At 35.8% G+C, this 17,917-nt stretch overlaps 1 protein-coding gene across 2 annotated transcripts in view; it reads right to left on the bottom strand.

Moving 5' to 3' along the window:
- Positions 1-17,917, bottom strand: part of ABCC4 (ATP binding cassette subfamily C member 4 (PEL blood group)) — a 151,492-nt gene that overhangs the window by 80,305 nt on the left and 53,270 nt on the right. For both annotated transcript variants that reach the window (XM_085215631.1, XM_085215630.1), the window contains exons 16-19: positions 16,585-16,725; positions 15,219-15,256; positions 14,762-14,862; positions 11,406-11,552 (exon numbers count right to left, since the gene is read on the bottom strand). In XM_085215631.1, the coding sequence (XP_085071757.1) occupies positions 11,406-11,552; positions 14,762-14,862; positions 15,219-15,256; positions 16,585-16,725 (427 nt within the window). The remainder of the gene's footprint in view (positions 1-11,405; positions 11,553-14,761; positions 14,863-15,218; positions 15,257-16,584; positions 16,726-17,917) is intronic.

Here is a 17,917-nt window from a genome sequence, read left to right as displayed (position 1 = left end):
CAGCATTTGTTTGTCTAGTCCACTGGTCAAGCTCCATTACAAAGAACTTCCAATCTTTTAAAGATCAGATGAAAAACAAGTATGACGAACAAGCTGAACCCAGGTAAGGGAATCTGAAGAGCCTTTTAAGTCTTTTTTTTCCTATGCTAAAAGCCATATTTATTTTGCAGTAATTTAGACACAATCCAAAGAAGTTAGCAAATTCTGTGCTAGCACTGAAGATTACTAGTTAGTATAATATTTTTGCATCTTCTCCTCGTAGAATCAAAGAATGAACATACTTCCTTGTTTCTTCAAGAAACGTGATACTAGTTTGTTCTCCTGTACATTTAATTCAAAAAGAAATAGGTAAGATTCCTGTTCAAAACATCTTCATGCCTACTCTACAATCAATAAAGAGTAGTCAATAGGCATCTTAACGCCTTGCAGTGCAGAACTACAAAAAGCTTAAGCAGAATGCAAAGGTATTAACAAACTAATCTGTCCTTACAGGACTGGATTTTAAGCTGAAAACATCTGAGATCATTTCAGACTCTGGATTTTGCATTTCACAGAATGTTTGTGTGTCATTTGAAAGTATATACTATTGTTTCTTTATTGTGAAGCTAACATGGGAAAAATTTAATGAAAATCTGTGCTTTTTTTCCACAGTTATCTCTAAGCAGAAGGCCTCTTCTACTGCATTAGAGTTTATTCTTCCTTAAATAATTAAAAAAAAAAGTTAGGATTTTTTTTTTTTTTTTTTAAGATTTTGTTGTTGTTGTTTTCAAACACAAGTAGCATTCAGTGAGTGGCTTTGAATTCAATACTAAACAACAGTCCTAACTGAATTATGAAGAAAAATCATCATCACTATTTGGAATATTAAAACCTGTCAGCTTTACAAAAACCCCAAGGCATTTTTTTTTTTTTCCTCTTAAGGTTAGTTTCATTCTGGAAGTGCTTCTCAGATAAGATTTGTAAATATCAGAACTATTTCAGAAAATTATATCTAGTCTTTTGTTGAAAATATTGGGAAGAAAATATTCCTTCTACGTTATTAGTTCAGTAGAAAAAGATGACTCTTCTAAAGCTAAAACCATCTGCACTGCACAATTCTAGTACTTCCAGCTTGTAGAGGTTTCTGTAGATATCTTTTGTCCTGTGAGAACACCATATATTTTTCTCTCCAACAGTAGAGGAACATCAGCTGAGCAATGATACCACTTTTGACTTTTCCTTAAATCATTTTTTATTTAGGGAATACCAGAAATATTCAGAAGGCTAACATTGGCTGTTTCCCTTTGAGTGGTTACTGAGACCGGAGAGAGGAGACTGGAGAATGAAGGAAGGGAGGAAGGAAAGAAGCATTATACTAGCATCAGGGATAACATATATATAACATATATATAACATATATAATATATTAAAAATATATATATATTATATATAATATATATAATATAAACACACACTCATTTTAAAATTATGATTCATTAATTTTCCTTAAATTTAACAGTAAATTTAAATGCTGAAGATTGTATGATATTCATCCTTAAGCACACGAGACAGCTATGAACAAATTTTTTTTCTTCATAAAGAACAGCTATGACTAAGACAAACTCTGAACTCCCACACTAACGTACAGGAAATTCAGTTCCCCTACCATAAGATTTAGAGCAGAAGTCTAAATTCCGTGCTATGACACCCTAGAAGAGCCTGAATCTCTGTCATGTACCTAGGCCAATGTTAACCTTCGTCAAAAGCCTTGTTTGTCTCATCATTTCTCATTGTATATAATCTTCAATCTGGAATCTTAAATTATTAGAAAATAGAAGAATTCAGGGATTTGAAGAAGTTCTATTATCTTACTACTTGAAACTCTGATCTCCATTATTCAAGGGAAAACGTTATTTGGACATTTGTACTTAACAGCTCAACCAAGTAAGTTGCATACAACAAATGTGATCTGAATGGGCACAGGAACCCTGGAACTTAACTTTGCTTTCAGTCTCTCCTTTTGTAAACTGAAATTTAAGCTCGTACCTCCTTAGGCACTGCGAAGATTTACTCACATTTACAGGTTATAACACAAATATAAGTTCTTCTGTAAGTTGCCCAGCATGAAGGACATACCCCACTTCAGGGAGGAGGGAAAGGAAAACAAGCACAACTAGAGACAGAGAACCACGATTCTTCTGAAAGTGTTCATTATCCCATGTAATGAAATGATCACTGCGTACAAAACATTTAACATCCTAAGAGAAGAAAGACGCTCACCACCTTCTCTGCAAAGAACTGCATGACATTATAAATATAAGTGCACTGGAAGAAGAGATGAATGAGATGATTTAAAGTTTACAGCTTTCAATTTTCGTATTAAAACAAAAGAAATAAAAACAGCACAGAACTGAGTAAATGCCCCCAGTATCACATTACTTACTGTCCTCTGGTCATGTCTTAGAAAGAATGGGGTGGGAACAGTATTCCTGTATGAGAAATTAGTTACGACATCTTAAAAACAGATGTAGAAAAGTTTGAAAATTTAGAGTGAACTGCATCTGTTTTGGGCTGTGAAAGTGCAAACTGATGAATGTGGAACTATTCTGAGAAATGAATACGTGCAAGGAAATGGGAGCATGTATTTCTGATGAAGGGAAGTTTACCACAAAGCAGTAGGGTGTTGCTTTTTTTTTTTTTTTGCCTACGCACGAATTAGCAATATTCTGCATTGCATCATTTGCATCTTAAATAGACAATAACTTCATTGAGAAAAAAACAGGTTTACCACACACATACAATCTCATCATATCTGATAAAAAGAAAACTGAGAAAGAGAAATGTTAGGCTATCTATCCTTCATCTTTTATATCTTATAACAGCCAACAACAATGCTCATATTCCAAATCTTCATCTTCTCTTTTTTCCATGCGCTGTCAGATTATTCTGCGCTCTGCATCTCAACATTAACACAGGGCAGTGAAGATTAATGCGTGGAAGAAAGCAAGATACATGCAGAATACAGTTTAAAGAGGTTAGGAGAGATGGAAGAGTAGCATTCCCAGACACAGAAAGTAGAGGATAAATTCAGGTATACAGAGGGTGAAAACAGTCAAGAAACATGCTGCGAAAGCATGATCTTGCAGGAAGTTTTAACAACTTCCCTTGAGTTCAAATATTTTATATATTATATGAGTAGCTCATTATAAAACTTCAAGCTTGAGGTGCATTGCTGACCTCAATAACATTTTTCAACTGGCGAAATGAGGACAGATGAGGGAAAGCATACCTGTAAGAACATCAGGTCAGCAGTCATTCACAAGTCTTCTACAGCAGAGAAAAGTCCAAAAGGAAAACAAAAACACGAGCATACAGTTCACTTCTACCCTGAACCAAACAACTGAGAATGAAGACTCGCTACCTTTCTCCAATATACTACTCAGCTTGCTATGTGCTCTGGCTCTTTGAATATATTCTCCTACCTAGCTTTCAGTTGAACAGTGGCCAAAACAGCCTCAGCTTCTTCACACATTTCAGAAATCTCCTCATTCCAATCTCTTGCAAGGGCCCACCACAACTAAATGTTCTGCTCAAGCAGAAAACAAACACTAAGTCAACTAAAGTTGCATGTCAGAATCACCTCAGAAAATGTTCAACAGGAGCCCAAATAATGAACATTAAAAAAAAGAACACTAAGAATGAACAGTAAGCAATTTCATGGAACCTACTCCAAAGTAGGTATTGTCATAAGCAGTAATTAATATCCATTACAAAATTCATTATAGGACTATTGTCCAGTAGCTAATAAATCAAAAACACTACCAAACAAGTTTTTCATATACTTGATAGTATTTTATAATAATTTGTAAAGTTGCCTTAAGACAAGCTGTCAACACATATGGTTTGCCATACTACTGCCTCTTCCAAATAAAGCATTATTTTGTATTAAATACCCAGAAGCCAAAACTTGAAGAAACTCCTCTGTATGTATTCATCTATATACATAACAAGAAACACTGACAACTTATCTATCCAAACTGATTCCTAGAAAAAGAATACCAGGGGAAGACAGAAAGCAAGCAAGCAATATCTCATATTATTCACAAGCAGATAAGTAATTAATTCTGACTACTGAGTTTGCACTTTTTAAACTGAACAGGACAGTAAAGCAGAGCTTTGAGACAATACCTCCAAATACAGAGACACTCCACTTGCCTACTTTGAGATTTCTATCATTCAGTTTTCACTTTAGATTGCCAGAACAGGCAGATTCACATACAACATCCATTCTTTTCTACATTAAAATTTTAATTTTGGATCAAGAAGTGCCCTTTGTTTCCAAGTACTCTCTAAGATCACCACAGGCACAAACTAATCTTCACTTGTTGCATAATCTGCAAGATGCTGGCAATCTGAAAAAAAGAATAATTAATTCACCCAGATGCTGCAGTGCAAATTACCTAAGATCATCTGGGAGAGAGATTTCCGTGCATTACAAAACAGAAGAACAGAGCTAATGAAATGAGTTTGCACTCTAATAGTCTGTTTCCTTTCAGTTAACAGCCATTCTGATAAAAAAAAATAAAAACGGTCTGCAAGCACCACAGTGGTCTGTATGTCCATAAGAAATGAGAATAAAATGTTATAGAATGCGAAAGAATCAAGAAAAGCCAGCGCCTTAATGTACAGGGCTTTCTCCTGGGCTGTTGGACTCCTTCCTTCCAGACACTTAGTAGTGAGAAGATGGGGCCTTCCTTCCCATACTTCATGTGCAAACTCTCACCACCACCAGGCCATTTGCCATCTCTGCCCTACTGTTCACAAAGTAATTCTTTCAGAAATACTTTTACCTTATTCCAAGGTAGAATGAAAGTGGGTTTTTGAGAACTTCATTTCTCAAAAATGCTCATCTCCCACCCACAACTGGTATCTATAAACAAGGAAGAACTTCACTGTCAAGACAGGCTGCCCATAGAGGATGTGGAGCCTCCTTCTACGGAGATACCCAAGACCTACCTGGATGCCTACCTGTGTTACCTGCTGTAGGGAACCCACTTTAGAGATCATGGAGTCCAACCCTCTGCTAGGGCTCCCCTCCAATCCCTGCAGTTCAGTGATTCTGTGATTCGACAAAAGACAAGGCCTCCAGTCCTCATGGCTCACAAGAATCAAAGCAACGTCCAGCAATTTTTTAAACACATAATGGCAAAAAGTATATATACTTAATCTAGTTATTATCAAAACCAAGATATCTTCATCCTTCACATTATCTCCGAAAGGTGATTTGCAGCACCACCTCAGCGAGGCCTTCTTTTACCCCCCTCAAATCTTTTCACTGCAGCCTTCCCTTCAACCATTTCCTTCCTACTTGTAATAACCCTTGTCAAAATCAGGCTGATATCTATGTGAGACTAAAATATAATGCCTTTTTTTTTTTTTTTTTCCCCACTTCCTTGCTACGCTTGCCACGTTTCTGAACATCTTCTGTTCAGTCTTCTAAACCCAACACTTTTAATTAGGTTTATCTTCGTCAGCTCCTCTGTGCTTCCTTTTCTTTTGGTTGAGGTGGAGCGAGAGTAGCTTGCCTTGTGGTTGCTTTAGCAAATGAAAAACCAGAACTGCAGTATCTGGGCAGGTCAGCATATGGTCAGAAATGAGTTTCGCAGCAGGTCGTTTTCCCCACCAGGGGATTTTAATGCAAGGAAGATAGAAAATCCCTGTGAAGGCATGAGAAATCTTGTGCCAGGAAAGCAGGAGTTTGCACTTGGAAGCAGTCATCGGTACCAGCTTCCCACTGTTTTCATCTTAAATAATGCACCATACCCTCCTACAAATAGTTTTCTGTAAACCTTTTCATTTTATCTCACATATGGAGGATAAATAGGGTGAGCACTGATTTGGTGAACCAAACACGTAATGGGTTTGTCTCATCAGTTTATAGCCAAGTTTCATTCAATTATTACTGTAGAAAAAAATAGGATAGAGTTGAAATGGGTTACACTAATAGATAATAAATGTAAACATGACTCCAGAGTGCTATTTACTAACTTTAAAGACTACTCCTACAGTAATCAACTTTATAAGGTTCCTGACAGAATCATAATAGCGATAAAATACATGGAAGTATAAAGCTATTTAAACTCTTAACAAAAGCCATGATAATACTAGCAGTAAATGAGCAACTCCCACAAAATATCATTTATTAATCACGTCCTGATAAGGTTTAAAGTACACAGTACCATTGTGTACTTTAAACATTAAAGTTTTTTTTGGTGAACAAATGTAGCAACCTAACAGGTTTTAATTACCACACCTACTTCAGTGACGAGCTGTTCCACTAAAACACCCAAACATAATATTTACAACCCTGTGTGGTTGTTAAGAATCTCAGTGATTGATGGGACATATTGTGTTGTCATCTCACCACCAACGAATGCAAGTGATTACCAACACGGAAGAGAGAAGCTGTGTTTTTATTTTACAAGAGGCTGTCCCGTAGGGACTTCTTTTCATCATAAACTAACAAACCTATGTACACGTGAACCTGCTTTGGAGCTTGGCAAAGAGATTTGCAAACAAAGCCTTTGCTACACTAAGGACAACATATTTCTTTTTGTATTAGCTTAAGAGAACATGGAAGCTGTCAAGAGATCTAGTATACTTTTACACAATCCCTCAGAATTCATCTTGACCACAAGGAAATATCTAAAAACTGCATCAGAAAGATAGCACAGATCTTGTTTCAGAAAAAAAGAAAGCAATTGAATCACTGAGTCAAATAGGAATACAATACATTTTCTGGCATCACTACTGAATATTTATATCAGAGATGAATGAGACTACAAACGAAATATTTTAACATGAAGCTCTGCCTTGTTAACTGCATGATATGCCAAAACACCACCTACTATAAATCACAGGGTATAGGACCAGTATTTCTTGTTTAAACATGTTACTCATTCAGCAGAATCACTTGTGTGAACAAGCATACATTAATGTACACTAACTAAAGCAGTTTCACTATCCAACTGATAGAACTATAATTTAACAACCTCATTATCAGCATTGTAATTTTCAAACTGCTGAAATACCGTATTTGTTGCAAATATTATACAGCTTAAATACTTTAAACATGGTCCATTTGACGCTTCTGTCAGATAAAATGTAGATAGACACTTGTGCACTGACGAACAAGCTTTTAATCCTATAAAGAAACTTTCTCTGTCAAATTATAGATGTTTCAACACATGATTTACGAACACCATAATTAAAATCCTTATGCCTTAAAGAAAAACAAACTCTTCATTATAAAATCAGCTTTCTTTTGCATTTTTATCTTTTAATAGTTTGAGTTTGCTTTATACACTGCTCTTAGCTATCAGTTTGGCACACCATTTCTGGAAGCCACGACAGAAGAACATAACCTTGGTCAAACCTTGAAGTTTGAGTAAGCAACCAAAGGGATCAATGCAGCTTCCATGAAGCATTTGAAGACAGGAAGTGGGAAAGCTGCTAATTTAACAGGTAAAGGACAAATCATACAATTCATTATCTTCTGTCTATAGGAAGACCAGAATGCTGTAATGCCTGCTGAAATATTTTTCCTGATTGCATGAACAACAATGCATCAACAGTTTGGAGAGACAAATTTAAAAAACAGGAGGAAAAAAAAAAAAAAAGAGAAAAAGAGCTTCACTTTCAAATGTATCTCTGTAGCGGTTCTCGTTCAATTTGAATTTTAGACAGAGGAGGGGGGAGAGATTTCTATTTTATCTGAACAAATTCATGCATATCACTTATTCATTCTTGTAGCGCCCATCAGCACAGCAGCAGCAGGTTTCAGCTTCCTAAACTCAATGCAGTTTAAAATTACACACAATCTCCACTAAAACTACCATTACTGAAAGTGATGCAGTTATACATTAGCATTCCTTCTCTAAAGAAATCTGTTCCCAAATCCCAGAAAAGAACAATTTATTTACAAGCCAAGCAAGTAATCTTGAATCAAATCCTAAAGCTTGTCAAAGCCAGAATCTCCTACATTATCAATAAGAAACTAATTTTAAAAGAGGGAACACCCAATTCAACAGTCATCGCAGCCGAGGTTCGAGTCTCTTTTACTTCACTTTCTATCATGCTTGTTTTAAAACATTTCATACGTTTTGAGAAAGAAATGTAAGGAATAATGGCTGAAAATCTCACTGACTGGACTAAAACTCCACAGAGTTATCTGACTTTTGTCCACTAGGTTCCTGACCTCAGTGTTATATGAGGTAAAAAAGTTTACTCTGTACAAGATTAAGAGAAAATATTAAACTTGCAGATAATGAGAATAACTAAACAGAACCACTAGTGTTCAGTGTAGAGGTTGAAAATCATTCCTCAAATGCCATCTCTAAAACTGTAACAGATAAATTTTGCTAGCCTTCTAACAAGCTGTTGCAATGCTACGCTGGGATAAAACAGATCATGCTGCCCTCTTGTGCTAGACCTGCACAGAAATCAACTCCTTTACTCCTGTAAGTGACACGTAAAGAGGAATATATAAAGCATACACTATAAAGTGTGAATGTCCATATTTTCCTCCTTACAGACATCGTGACATGCCTGCAACTCTCTTAATGGGATGTGATAGAAGAAGAAAGGAAGTTTCTAAAGAAAGAGACAACTTCTTGAAAGGAGTAAATAAGAAAGTTCTGTTAACAAAGTCAGGTGTGATGAATTCACAAGAACAACCACATAATGCATAACTTCCCTACAGCTGTTTAAGTGGTGCCATATAGGTATCAACTGATAAATTTAACTTTCAATCATAAGTATCTGTCTGTTCTTTCTGAATTCGGGATAGCACAATAAGCTTTAGTCATTTTTGATTGTAAGCTCTATAGGGTTAGGTCCTTGAGAAACAAACAGTTGTGCATTAGCAAGGTTCATCTAATGCAAAATACCATCACAACGGCAACGTATAAGTACTTTTAGATCTATGCCAAATTACAGAAAAGTGAAATTTGTGTAGATAATAATATTTTTGAGTGGGAAAACAGAAAGGAGAGGGGTCCTCATACTTCTTTTCCATCTGTACTGTATAATCCAAGTTCCTAAAAATATACCTATATTCTCCATTGTCTGAGTGAGATGCCCATTACTATTCCCTTAACAAACATCCCTATACATTGCTGATGTAACATATAAAGAGAGGTCTTAGTCTCATGCTTAAGCTGATCCAAAAAGCATTTTCTTTTTTTTTTTTTTTAAGAAATAAGTCATCTCATTTATTCACCACAACTGATTGGATCTATACTGTTGGGAGTTGACAGACATGTCATGATTCAATACGTATTTCCATTTCCTCATGTCGACTCCCTGATACTGCTCATCAGTCTGTTTCTCCAGTAAGAACCACGAAGAGCTTGGGATGTCTATTAATTTCCTTCCTTCCTCAACTTTGAAAATGGATCACTGTGTATTCAAAATATTGACTCCAGCATTTTTAATTGGAGATTATTTTTGGAGAAATAAAACAGCAAAAGTTTGCTGCAACTGCTCCTGCAAATGTTTCAGAGACTTCACACAAATACTGAAAACACACTGGATGCTTAAATGATAGATCTGTCGCCACAGTATCAGCTTTGCTAATGTGAGATATGCTAACTAATAGCTTGGCTTGATTGCTACAATCACAACACTAAAAAAAAGAGTGCTTAGTAATTTCTACTTCTTTTCAGTATCTATTTCTTAGTGTAGTATCTTTAAAACTGAAAAAAAAAAAAAAAAAAAAAAAAAAAAAGACAAAAAAAAAGAGAAAAAGGCTTTTGCTTCCTTCCCTAATGCAAATTCTAAAAGATACATACACAGGAAAAAAAACAACAACAAAAACAAAACCACCTCACTCAGGTGAAGAAAGAAAGATATTCAAAACAGAATTCAGAACTGCTATACACTGCAGTTCTGAACAAGAGCATCACGTCTCCCATGTCATCTTTTTCCTTTTCTTTTTCCTTTTCCAAAAGATGTTCAGATCAGAACATCTGTACCTTTGCACGCTACCGTGACCAAAAGAAAGATGAAGGAAAAGAAATTTATACACGCTGAAGTTAATCTTCTATTATAAAATATCTGCTGATAAATAGAAACATACATCAGTAAGTCATGATGGTGTGTGAATACCAGCGATAGGCAGGTTGTATGAATGCCACTCTTTTACAAAGCACTGCTAATTTGAGCTTCACAGTATGTTACAAAGCAAACCATTTCTTATTACTCTACATTGTCCCTGATGTTTAGTCTATAGCTCTGACTTTATTTGTTACAATGAGCCACGGTTTTGGGCATTCTTACAAGATGATTATGTATTCCTCAAAAAACACAGTGCGCACGGTGCATACAAAAAGGTAAGAGGATAAACACTGCACTTCTGACAACAAACCCCATTAGCACTGTAATTTCTTGTGACATATATGCTCTCACTGGCTTTCTACTGAGCTTACTGCTTTACTTCTAACCCTTTGCAGCGGCCTTCAATTTTCATTGCCACAGACACAGAGTACAAGCCCATATAACGGCCTTAAACTTGTGCAGCTGTAGGTTTATTTTTTTTTTTAAGGGGGAAATTATCTATGTTTTTTTCATCATACTATGGATGTGAACCTTTTCTACACATGAATATGTTTCCTGAAAATATTCCTACTCTCTCTCAAACAACAAAGCTATCCCTATGAACCCTTACAGTTATTAAACAGCCCCTGGAAGGATGAAACCAACCCTATATTCCTTTCCTTCAAGAGAATGAAGGCCAGAAGGCACATCAGATTTCTGGTCATTAAATCAGCAGCACTCCACTTCCCCAACTCTCTTAACTCTGCTCCAGCTTTTCTCCCTGTTCCTTTCTCTGAAGAGTGTAAGGATCTGCATTACAGTTTTAAATTGCATTCTATTGTCCATTTTGGAAGGATATTAAACTACACAGTTTCTCAACAACTGTGAATTACCACGCTTGCTTAGAATTATTTTCTAAAAAGGGCAAATGATGGCTGGGGTCAAATTTTCAAAGAAAAGCACAAGAAAGGCATCCCCACAAAACACATGCATATACGTTCACGATGTCACAGAGAGGTCTTTGCTAACTGAATCAGATCAGAACCAACCAGCAACTGGTGCAGTTAGTGCTACTAGCAGCAAGCTGTTCAATGAACAACACCAAAAGCACAGTTTCGAAAGGAGTAAGATCAACTGTCATATAAGCAGTCAACAGTCTGACTTCTGAATTTAAGAATACCATAGTAGGTTTTTATTAAAAGAAGCAGAAACCACAAGTGTGTAAAAAAACCAAAACTACTACTTTCAATTTATAACTGCTAGGAAATAGAATATTTAATATAACCAATTAGTTACATTAAATGTTAAGGGTTTTTGACAATTAAACTTACCTATAGGATTTCTGTCAAAAAACAGGACAGGAGCTTTCAAAATGGATTTAAACATTTTGTTGTGCAAGGTCTGACCAGAATTAACAAGAACTTGAAAGACCAGAAGACTTCTTATTATGCCAAACAGTATTGTAGCCACCGTTAAACCTGAAAGTAAACAAAAATTGACAGAGCATGCATAAAGATACGCATCTTTCTCACATGCGCGCACACACACACACACACACACACAAAAAGGATTTCAATATAAAATTGAACAACAAAATAATTCTGTTGGTTTCTGCATATAGCAAGAATCCTAACAACTGCCTAAGGGACTCCAAGCACAGAACATAGCTAACTGATATTTGTCAATAGCTGTAGTTAGTCATATTTAAACAATTTCTCTTTTTCTCTTCAAAAGAATCACTGCTTAATGGAAATGCAGGAAATGTCTGTTAACCCACTAAATAAATCTGTATTATAACCTCCTGCATAACAGTTTTGCTAAGAAATTCATTTCACAGTGCCATGTGTAATTGTGGTTTGCAGAGGTCACTGTGAACATTCAGCATTTGCCAGCAGGTATTAACCAAGTAATATATATATACACGGCTATTTAGCAACAACCTTGAGTTATTCTCAATCAGTTCAAACCACTCATGCCATACTTCCCCATGTAAACCACATCAAATCATTTAAATGATGTATATTTCTCTAACACAGAACAAGATGCATCCCTTATGCAGTGTGAATAGAGTGCTTCTAGGGAATTGGTTTGCAGACTGTTTGTCTTCTGAGCACATCTCCACTTACAAGACAGAGGTGCTACAAGGCAAAAGATGGAAACAAAGAATAATGAGATTGCTGTGGGTCTGTTTGCTGCAAGTAGCCCGCAATGTGCTTGCCTAAGTTTCCAGCAGAGTCCAAAGCTGAACAGCAGTTATTAACCTTGTACTTGGCAGTTCTGCAGGCCTTCCAGGCAATGTGCTCCAGAAACTGAATGCAGCCACCACAAGCCCAGATGTTCAGGCCTTGAGGACAACCTTAAATTAGACTTTAACTATCAACCTAACACATGAACAGTTCTAAGGACAGGGAGAACCTGGATGCAATTCAGGTACAGCTATGGTGTAGTGGTTGAATGAGGTTTTACATGATACGATGTCATTCGGCCAATTGTTACCTCCTGTTTACAGATGTATCCTTCTAGAATGCAAATATAACTACTATGTTTGTCTGTATGTACTTTATTGCTCTGGGTGGAGATGCACATGGGTGGGATGAGAGTTTGCTTTGTCCTGACTACTATATTCCAGGCCAGGCAGAAGAAAGCTCATTTTCCAAAAGTAAATGCACATGCTCCTCCAGGAAACCTGGGTCAGGCAAGAAGAGAGAGCAGCAGAGGTACCAAGCAGAGAGAACAGGGCAGAGCTTTGGCTCAACCCATCACCTTCAGAAATCTAAACACACTGCTTGGATATCTTTTGTACGCAATATTGCTCCTCCTCCTACAGCCTGGAGAGAAATGGGAATGGTAAAAATAAGTTTTTCAGTGGCAAATAAATTACTTTATGCATTAATTTTAACCTCATTATCCATGTCTTTCAGAGTGAAAGCCTAAAAGGAGATGGCTGGAGAAACGGATGAGGATGGAAAGCGCTCCTGGCAACCCCATGTTTCTGCACAACTTCATTCAGTCTTCAGAGCTGATTGAAGTTGCTGGTGTGGCCGTCACTGCACTAATCACCTGAGGACACCTAATGGCTGGTGGAAAAAGGGTGTAACAACACTACTGTCAAGCCTTTCCTCCTGTCTGTCTCAGGCAGAAGATTTTTGCTTACTATGTTTACAAGCTTACCTCCTCAGCATGAGAGGCAGTCTTCTGACACACTTATACAAAAGGTATGGACATGGCACCTCAGTTCTGACCACTGAGGATTCCCATTAACAAATTTTATTTTTCTAAATCTTAATCCCACTGAAACACCAGGAAGGAGCTACCATGGTGATTATTTTTTTTAAACATTGAAAACAATTAAAAAAATTCTTTAATTACTTTGCATTATTTCAGAGGGTACAGAAAAAATTAATTATGTGTTTCATATGAAATTTACTATCCTTTTATAACTGTTTTTCAACTTACAATTTTATGGAAGTAACAATGCTTTTTCTTTAACCACTGCAAATGTATCACTGACTTATCAGAACATTTCAATATCAAAGTTAACTTTCGCTTTTCTGTTATCTAGAACAAAATTTGCCTTAAAGGATAAAATTTTCTGCAATTTGATTTAGGTTATATGGTCAAAGAAAGCCAAGTTTGACATTCTTAATCATGCTGTGCAGTCCACTGATTGGCGCATGAAATAAGAATGAATTACAGAGAAAATAAAAGCCAAGTTATCTGGCTCCTACATTGCTGTTTCCCAGGCCAAGTACGATGTATTCAGTCAAATACTCAGATCATGTGGATTCTCACAAAAAAAAAAAAAAAAAAAAAAAAAAAAAAAAAAAAAGAATAAAAAAATAGATTCCACTTATCCTCTCATGCGAGAGAGATGTTTCTAATACATTCAGAGAATTTTCTTTTGGTATACTACCTGTTTTCTCAGACCTATCACTCACATCTCAATCAAGAAATTACTGTGCCATGCAAAACTATCAAACACTAGAAGTGCTAAATAGCAGAGCCTGAGAGCATATTTCTGCGCATTATTTTTCAACGTTAATTTTTAAACTGACACTTCAGACAAGTATTTTGAGATGTCTTGATGTCTGAATGCGAAGATTAGAGTCCTTTTCTGGGTATTAAAAAGCATATGGATAACTATTATATATATATTATAATATTATATACTGAAATGTATATGTAGAATATATATTGAATTTTTCTTTAACGCTTTGCTTTGCATACTCATCTAGGAGGCTTTTTAAAAACTGATTCTTTTGCTATGGTACTTCAGAAGTAATGCTGCCATGCCAAGTTTTATTACAGTACAGAACAAGTATCAGTTTCAAATCCCTCTTGCTCAACCATATAATAACAGAAGATAGAGCTGAGTAATCTATTAATAGAGACAACAACCATAAGCTTACTTTTTGAATGCTTAACTTACTAAAATCTAGGCAAAAAAACTGAAGAGTCTGCATTCGACCTATTTCTTCTGTTGTATTTACCTACTTATTTATTAATTCCAATAAGTTTAGTAAGGAAGAAAGACTGAAGCTCCAAATATGTTAGAATATTGCTCAGTTCCAGCTAGAAATCACATTTCCCCACATTGCCATTCCTTTGCACCGCTCAAAATTGTTTATTACAGTAGGTTAAATAACAGATCTTTAAGGTATATAGACACATGCACACGTGTCGTTACCTGCGTAAATTCCCAAATAAAAGGTAAGGTCTAGATGTTCAGTCTCATTTGCTCCATTATTTCCATTTGTTGTAACATTCAGCTTTTCTTGATGATTTGCCCTGTGGCAATGCATATGGAAGATAACGATCATCAAATCACATTCTGCAAATATTCATGAGCACGTTTAACTGTTTCTAGATTAAACTCTATTGAAACCTTCAGTTCAAAAGATCCCATGTATCCCTGACGCTGCCATGCACCACACCATGAGAAGAAGCTATCACAGTCACAGCATAATGTTTCTTTTTTTTTTTCCATGCACAAAATGAGTAGAGATAAGAAAACATCAAGCAGATCCTGAAGTTTCCTAGAACAAGTTTTTTTTCCCATACCCATAAAACAGTGATTTCTATTTGACAAACAACTCCCGAGTGAAAAGACAGGCACAAGTGATCAGTTTTCATCATTAACATACCAGTAAGAAAGCCACCAATCCTGGAGCACATATGCCACCTTGAATAAAAGAGGAAAATACAGGAATCATTTTGCAAAATGAAAAAAACATTAGAAAGTTAACTTCCTTGCTATTCTTTTATGTTCTCTGGGAAAACATCACATATTCAAAAAAGTATGCCATCCAGTCTTTCAAGATTAGCAGCAATTTGCAAAGCACATTAGAAGATTTATGAGATCCCTCTACAAAGAAAGAAGTTACCTTAAATTACCTTCCTTGTTAGTAAACTAAAGGAAAGCAAGACACTTAGGCAAGTAAAACATAGTAGCTCTTCCTAACATATGTTAATTGCACATTAAAGAAGACATATTTTCAGTTCCTAAATTTGCCACTGCAGATATTTCAAAATGCTTTTTGATTAACAAACTTTCTGATGTTACCAGTCCAGAAATTTGTGTTTACAGGAGATAATTACCAGAAACAGAATTGAAAGAGGATGAGAGAGGAGAGGGAGGGAAAAAACTTTTACCACCATCTTCCTTCTGTGACAAGAGGTGACTATAAACCTGTAAAAGGGCTACTTATCTCAAAATATACCTCTGTTCACGTGAATTAAAGTTCTAGGAAGCCTGCTGCAGAGATCCTGCTTAGTTGTCCTTCTTTCTAACAGACTCAATTTAAGGATAAGCAAAAAGGACGTAACATGTATAAATATACATACTACTTTTTACAGCCAAGACCAATCATTTCCATGAAATGAATTTGAGCTTTCTCAGCAGGAAATAGAGAGAAGGGCAATAGGCTGTCTTCACAGAGCCTTCTCAACTCATCATTTCTTTCAGTAAGTTTTAAAAATAATTTTCCTTCTCTAAAAATTCTTTTACATATCTGTTACAGTCTGCATCACACAATATTTCACTTTCTTCTTCTTCTAAACAGTGATTCTCCTAGCCTTTTTCTTAACCTGCGCTTACCAGCAGAAGAGCTTTTCTTTTAACAATTCTGTAATCCTCCCTCCATACCCAGTCAAGCTTTTTATGCTTTCACTTGAAGAAGGAAATATTTCTTCAGATTTGCTAGATGCTATTTAATACACCTTAAGATTTTGTTCTGCATCTCTGAAAAACTAAACTGGCTTATAATTTTTGTGCTGCACTGTCAGTGGAATTATGATTTCACTGAAGTATTACAACTTCTGGAATAAGGATCAGTGCGTAACATCTCAATGCAGTATAAAAACTCCATACTTGATCAACTTATTAGATGTAAGAAAGCCACGTTCCTAAATATCTTCACTGCAACATCACAGTAACAATCATACACTACGTTAGAAAATGGTAAAAACAAAATTATTTGTTATTAATATTTGTTACTCCCAGTGACTTACCTGTGCCAAAATATTAAATAATACAAGTATAAAAATCACAAAGTAGTTCGCTCCTGCAGTGAAATACTTTCTGTAAACTTTAAAGCTTATTTTTCCCTCAGAACGACTCTCCTCTGGCACGGCAGCCAGTGGATTTTCAGCCTGGAAAATAAAAAAAACAAAACATTAACCTGGCAGCTATAGATTCAGACTAAGCTACTTGAAAGACATGGTTCAAAATCAGCAAACAATTAAATAATAAGATAAAGTGATTACACATACAAAAACTTTAAGTATGAGAACTATAGCTTTCACAAAAAAATTAGTCTCATTGCAGTAACACTGAAAAATCTACTGGCAGGATCTACTGAAAAATGACACTGACAGGATTATGTTCTGCATTGCATCATTGCATGTAACATGAGATCATTTCCAATCAGAAATATTTGCTCCAACTGCCAGCACTGCTAACTGCTGAACCAGATTTTTCTTTTCTTATGCACTAGCATCAATCATCATGGCTCTCAAAACCAAGGCCTTAACATAGAAAAGGCTCTGTTTTCAGTCCAAGTGTGTATAATCTTTACTTTTCAGAAAAGTTTTTAAAGTAAACAACCTTCTGTAAGTTTGAATCAGAAATCAGTCAACATATGCTGATAGTAAAAAAAGAATTAACAAACTTCTAATCAAAGCATTTGTTAATTGGGAAAACCACTAAAATGACCCATGGATAGGGAACACTAAAAGAGAGAAAAGTAAAAAAAATAGAACAGACATAAAACAGGTAGATAGATCTATTATCCGAAAGAACAACATTCTGTTTTTTTTTTTTTTGGGGGGGGGGAGGGGGGGGGAGAGGAGTTACTCTTATATGATAGAAAACCAAGTGTTAGATCAGTGCGCATATAACATTTGATATTGTTATCAGCAGACATAACTGCACAGAAGCAGAGGAATTAACAGATCTGACTCAGAAGTGAAGAGAAATCCTAGTTACTTGCCTATAAGAGAAGCCTATCTTGTTTTTCGGGGAGTCGTTTGTTTTGCTTGTTGTTCTTTTATTTTTTCCCCTCCCAACCCAACAGCTCTAATACTGCTAAGAAGTTTGGCATGTTTATGGATCTTACAGCAGTCACTGCTGACAAATGAATAATATCAGATGTGAAGGTAAGTTCACTGCTTTTTGGCATAAAAACATTCTTCCAAAAAGATATGAAAAGTAAATATTTCCAGCCCTTTTTTTGGGAGGGTGATTGAGTTTAGCAGCTCTAACTGCTTTCTATTATAGAAAAATATATCATATACACCCATAGTATAAAGATTAAAAGATTCAAAGACATACAGAAATTACCTG

Source organism: Meleagris gallopavo, chromosome 1 (genome assembly GCF_905368555.1).
Source record: "Meleagris gallopavo chromosome 1, MGAL_WU_HG_1.1, whole genome shotgun sequence".
NCBI classification, from domain to species: Eukaryota; Metazoa; Chordata; class Aves; order Galliformes; family Phasianidae; genus Meleagris; species Meleagris gallopavo.
This window is presented reverse-complemented; position numbering and strand designations above follow the sequence as displayed.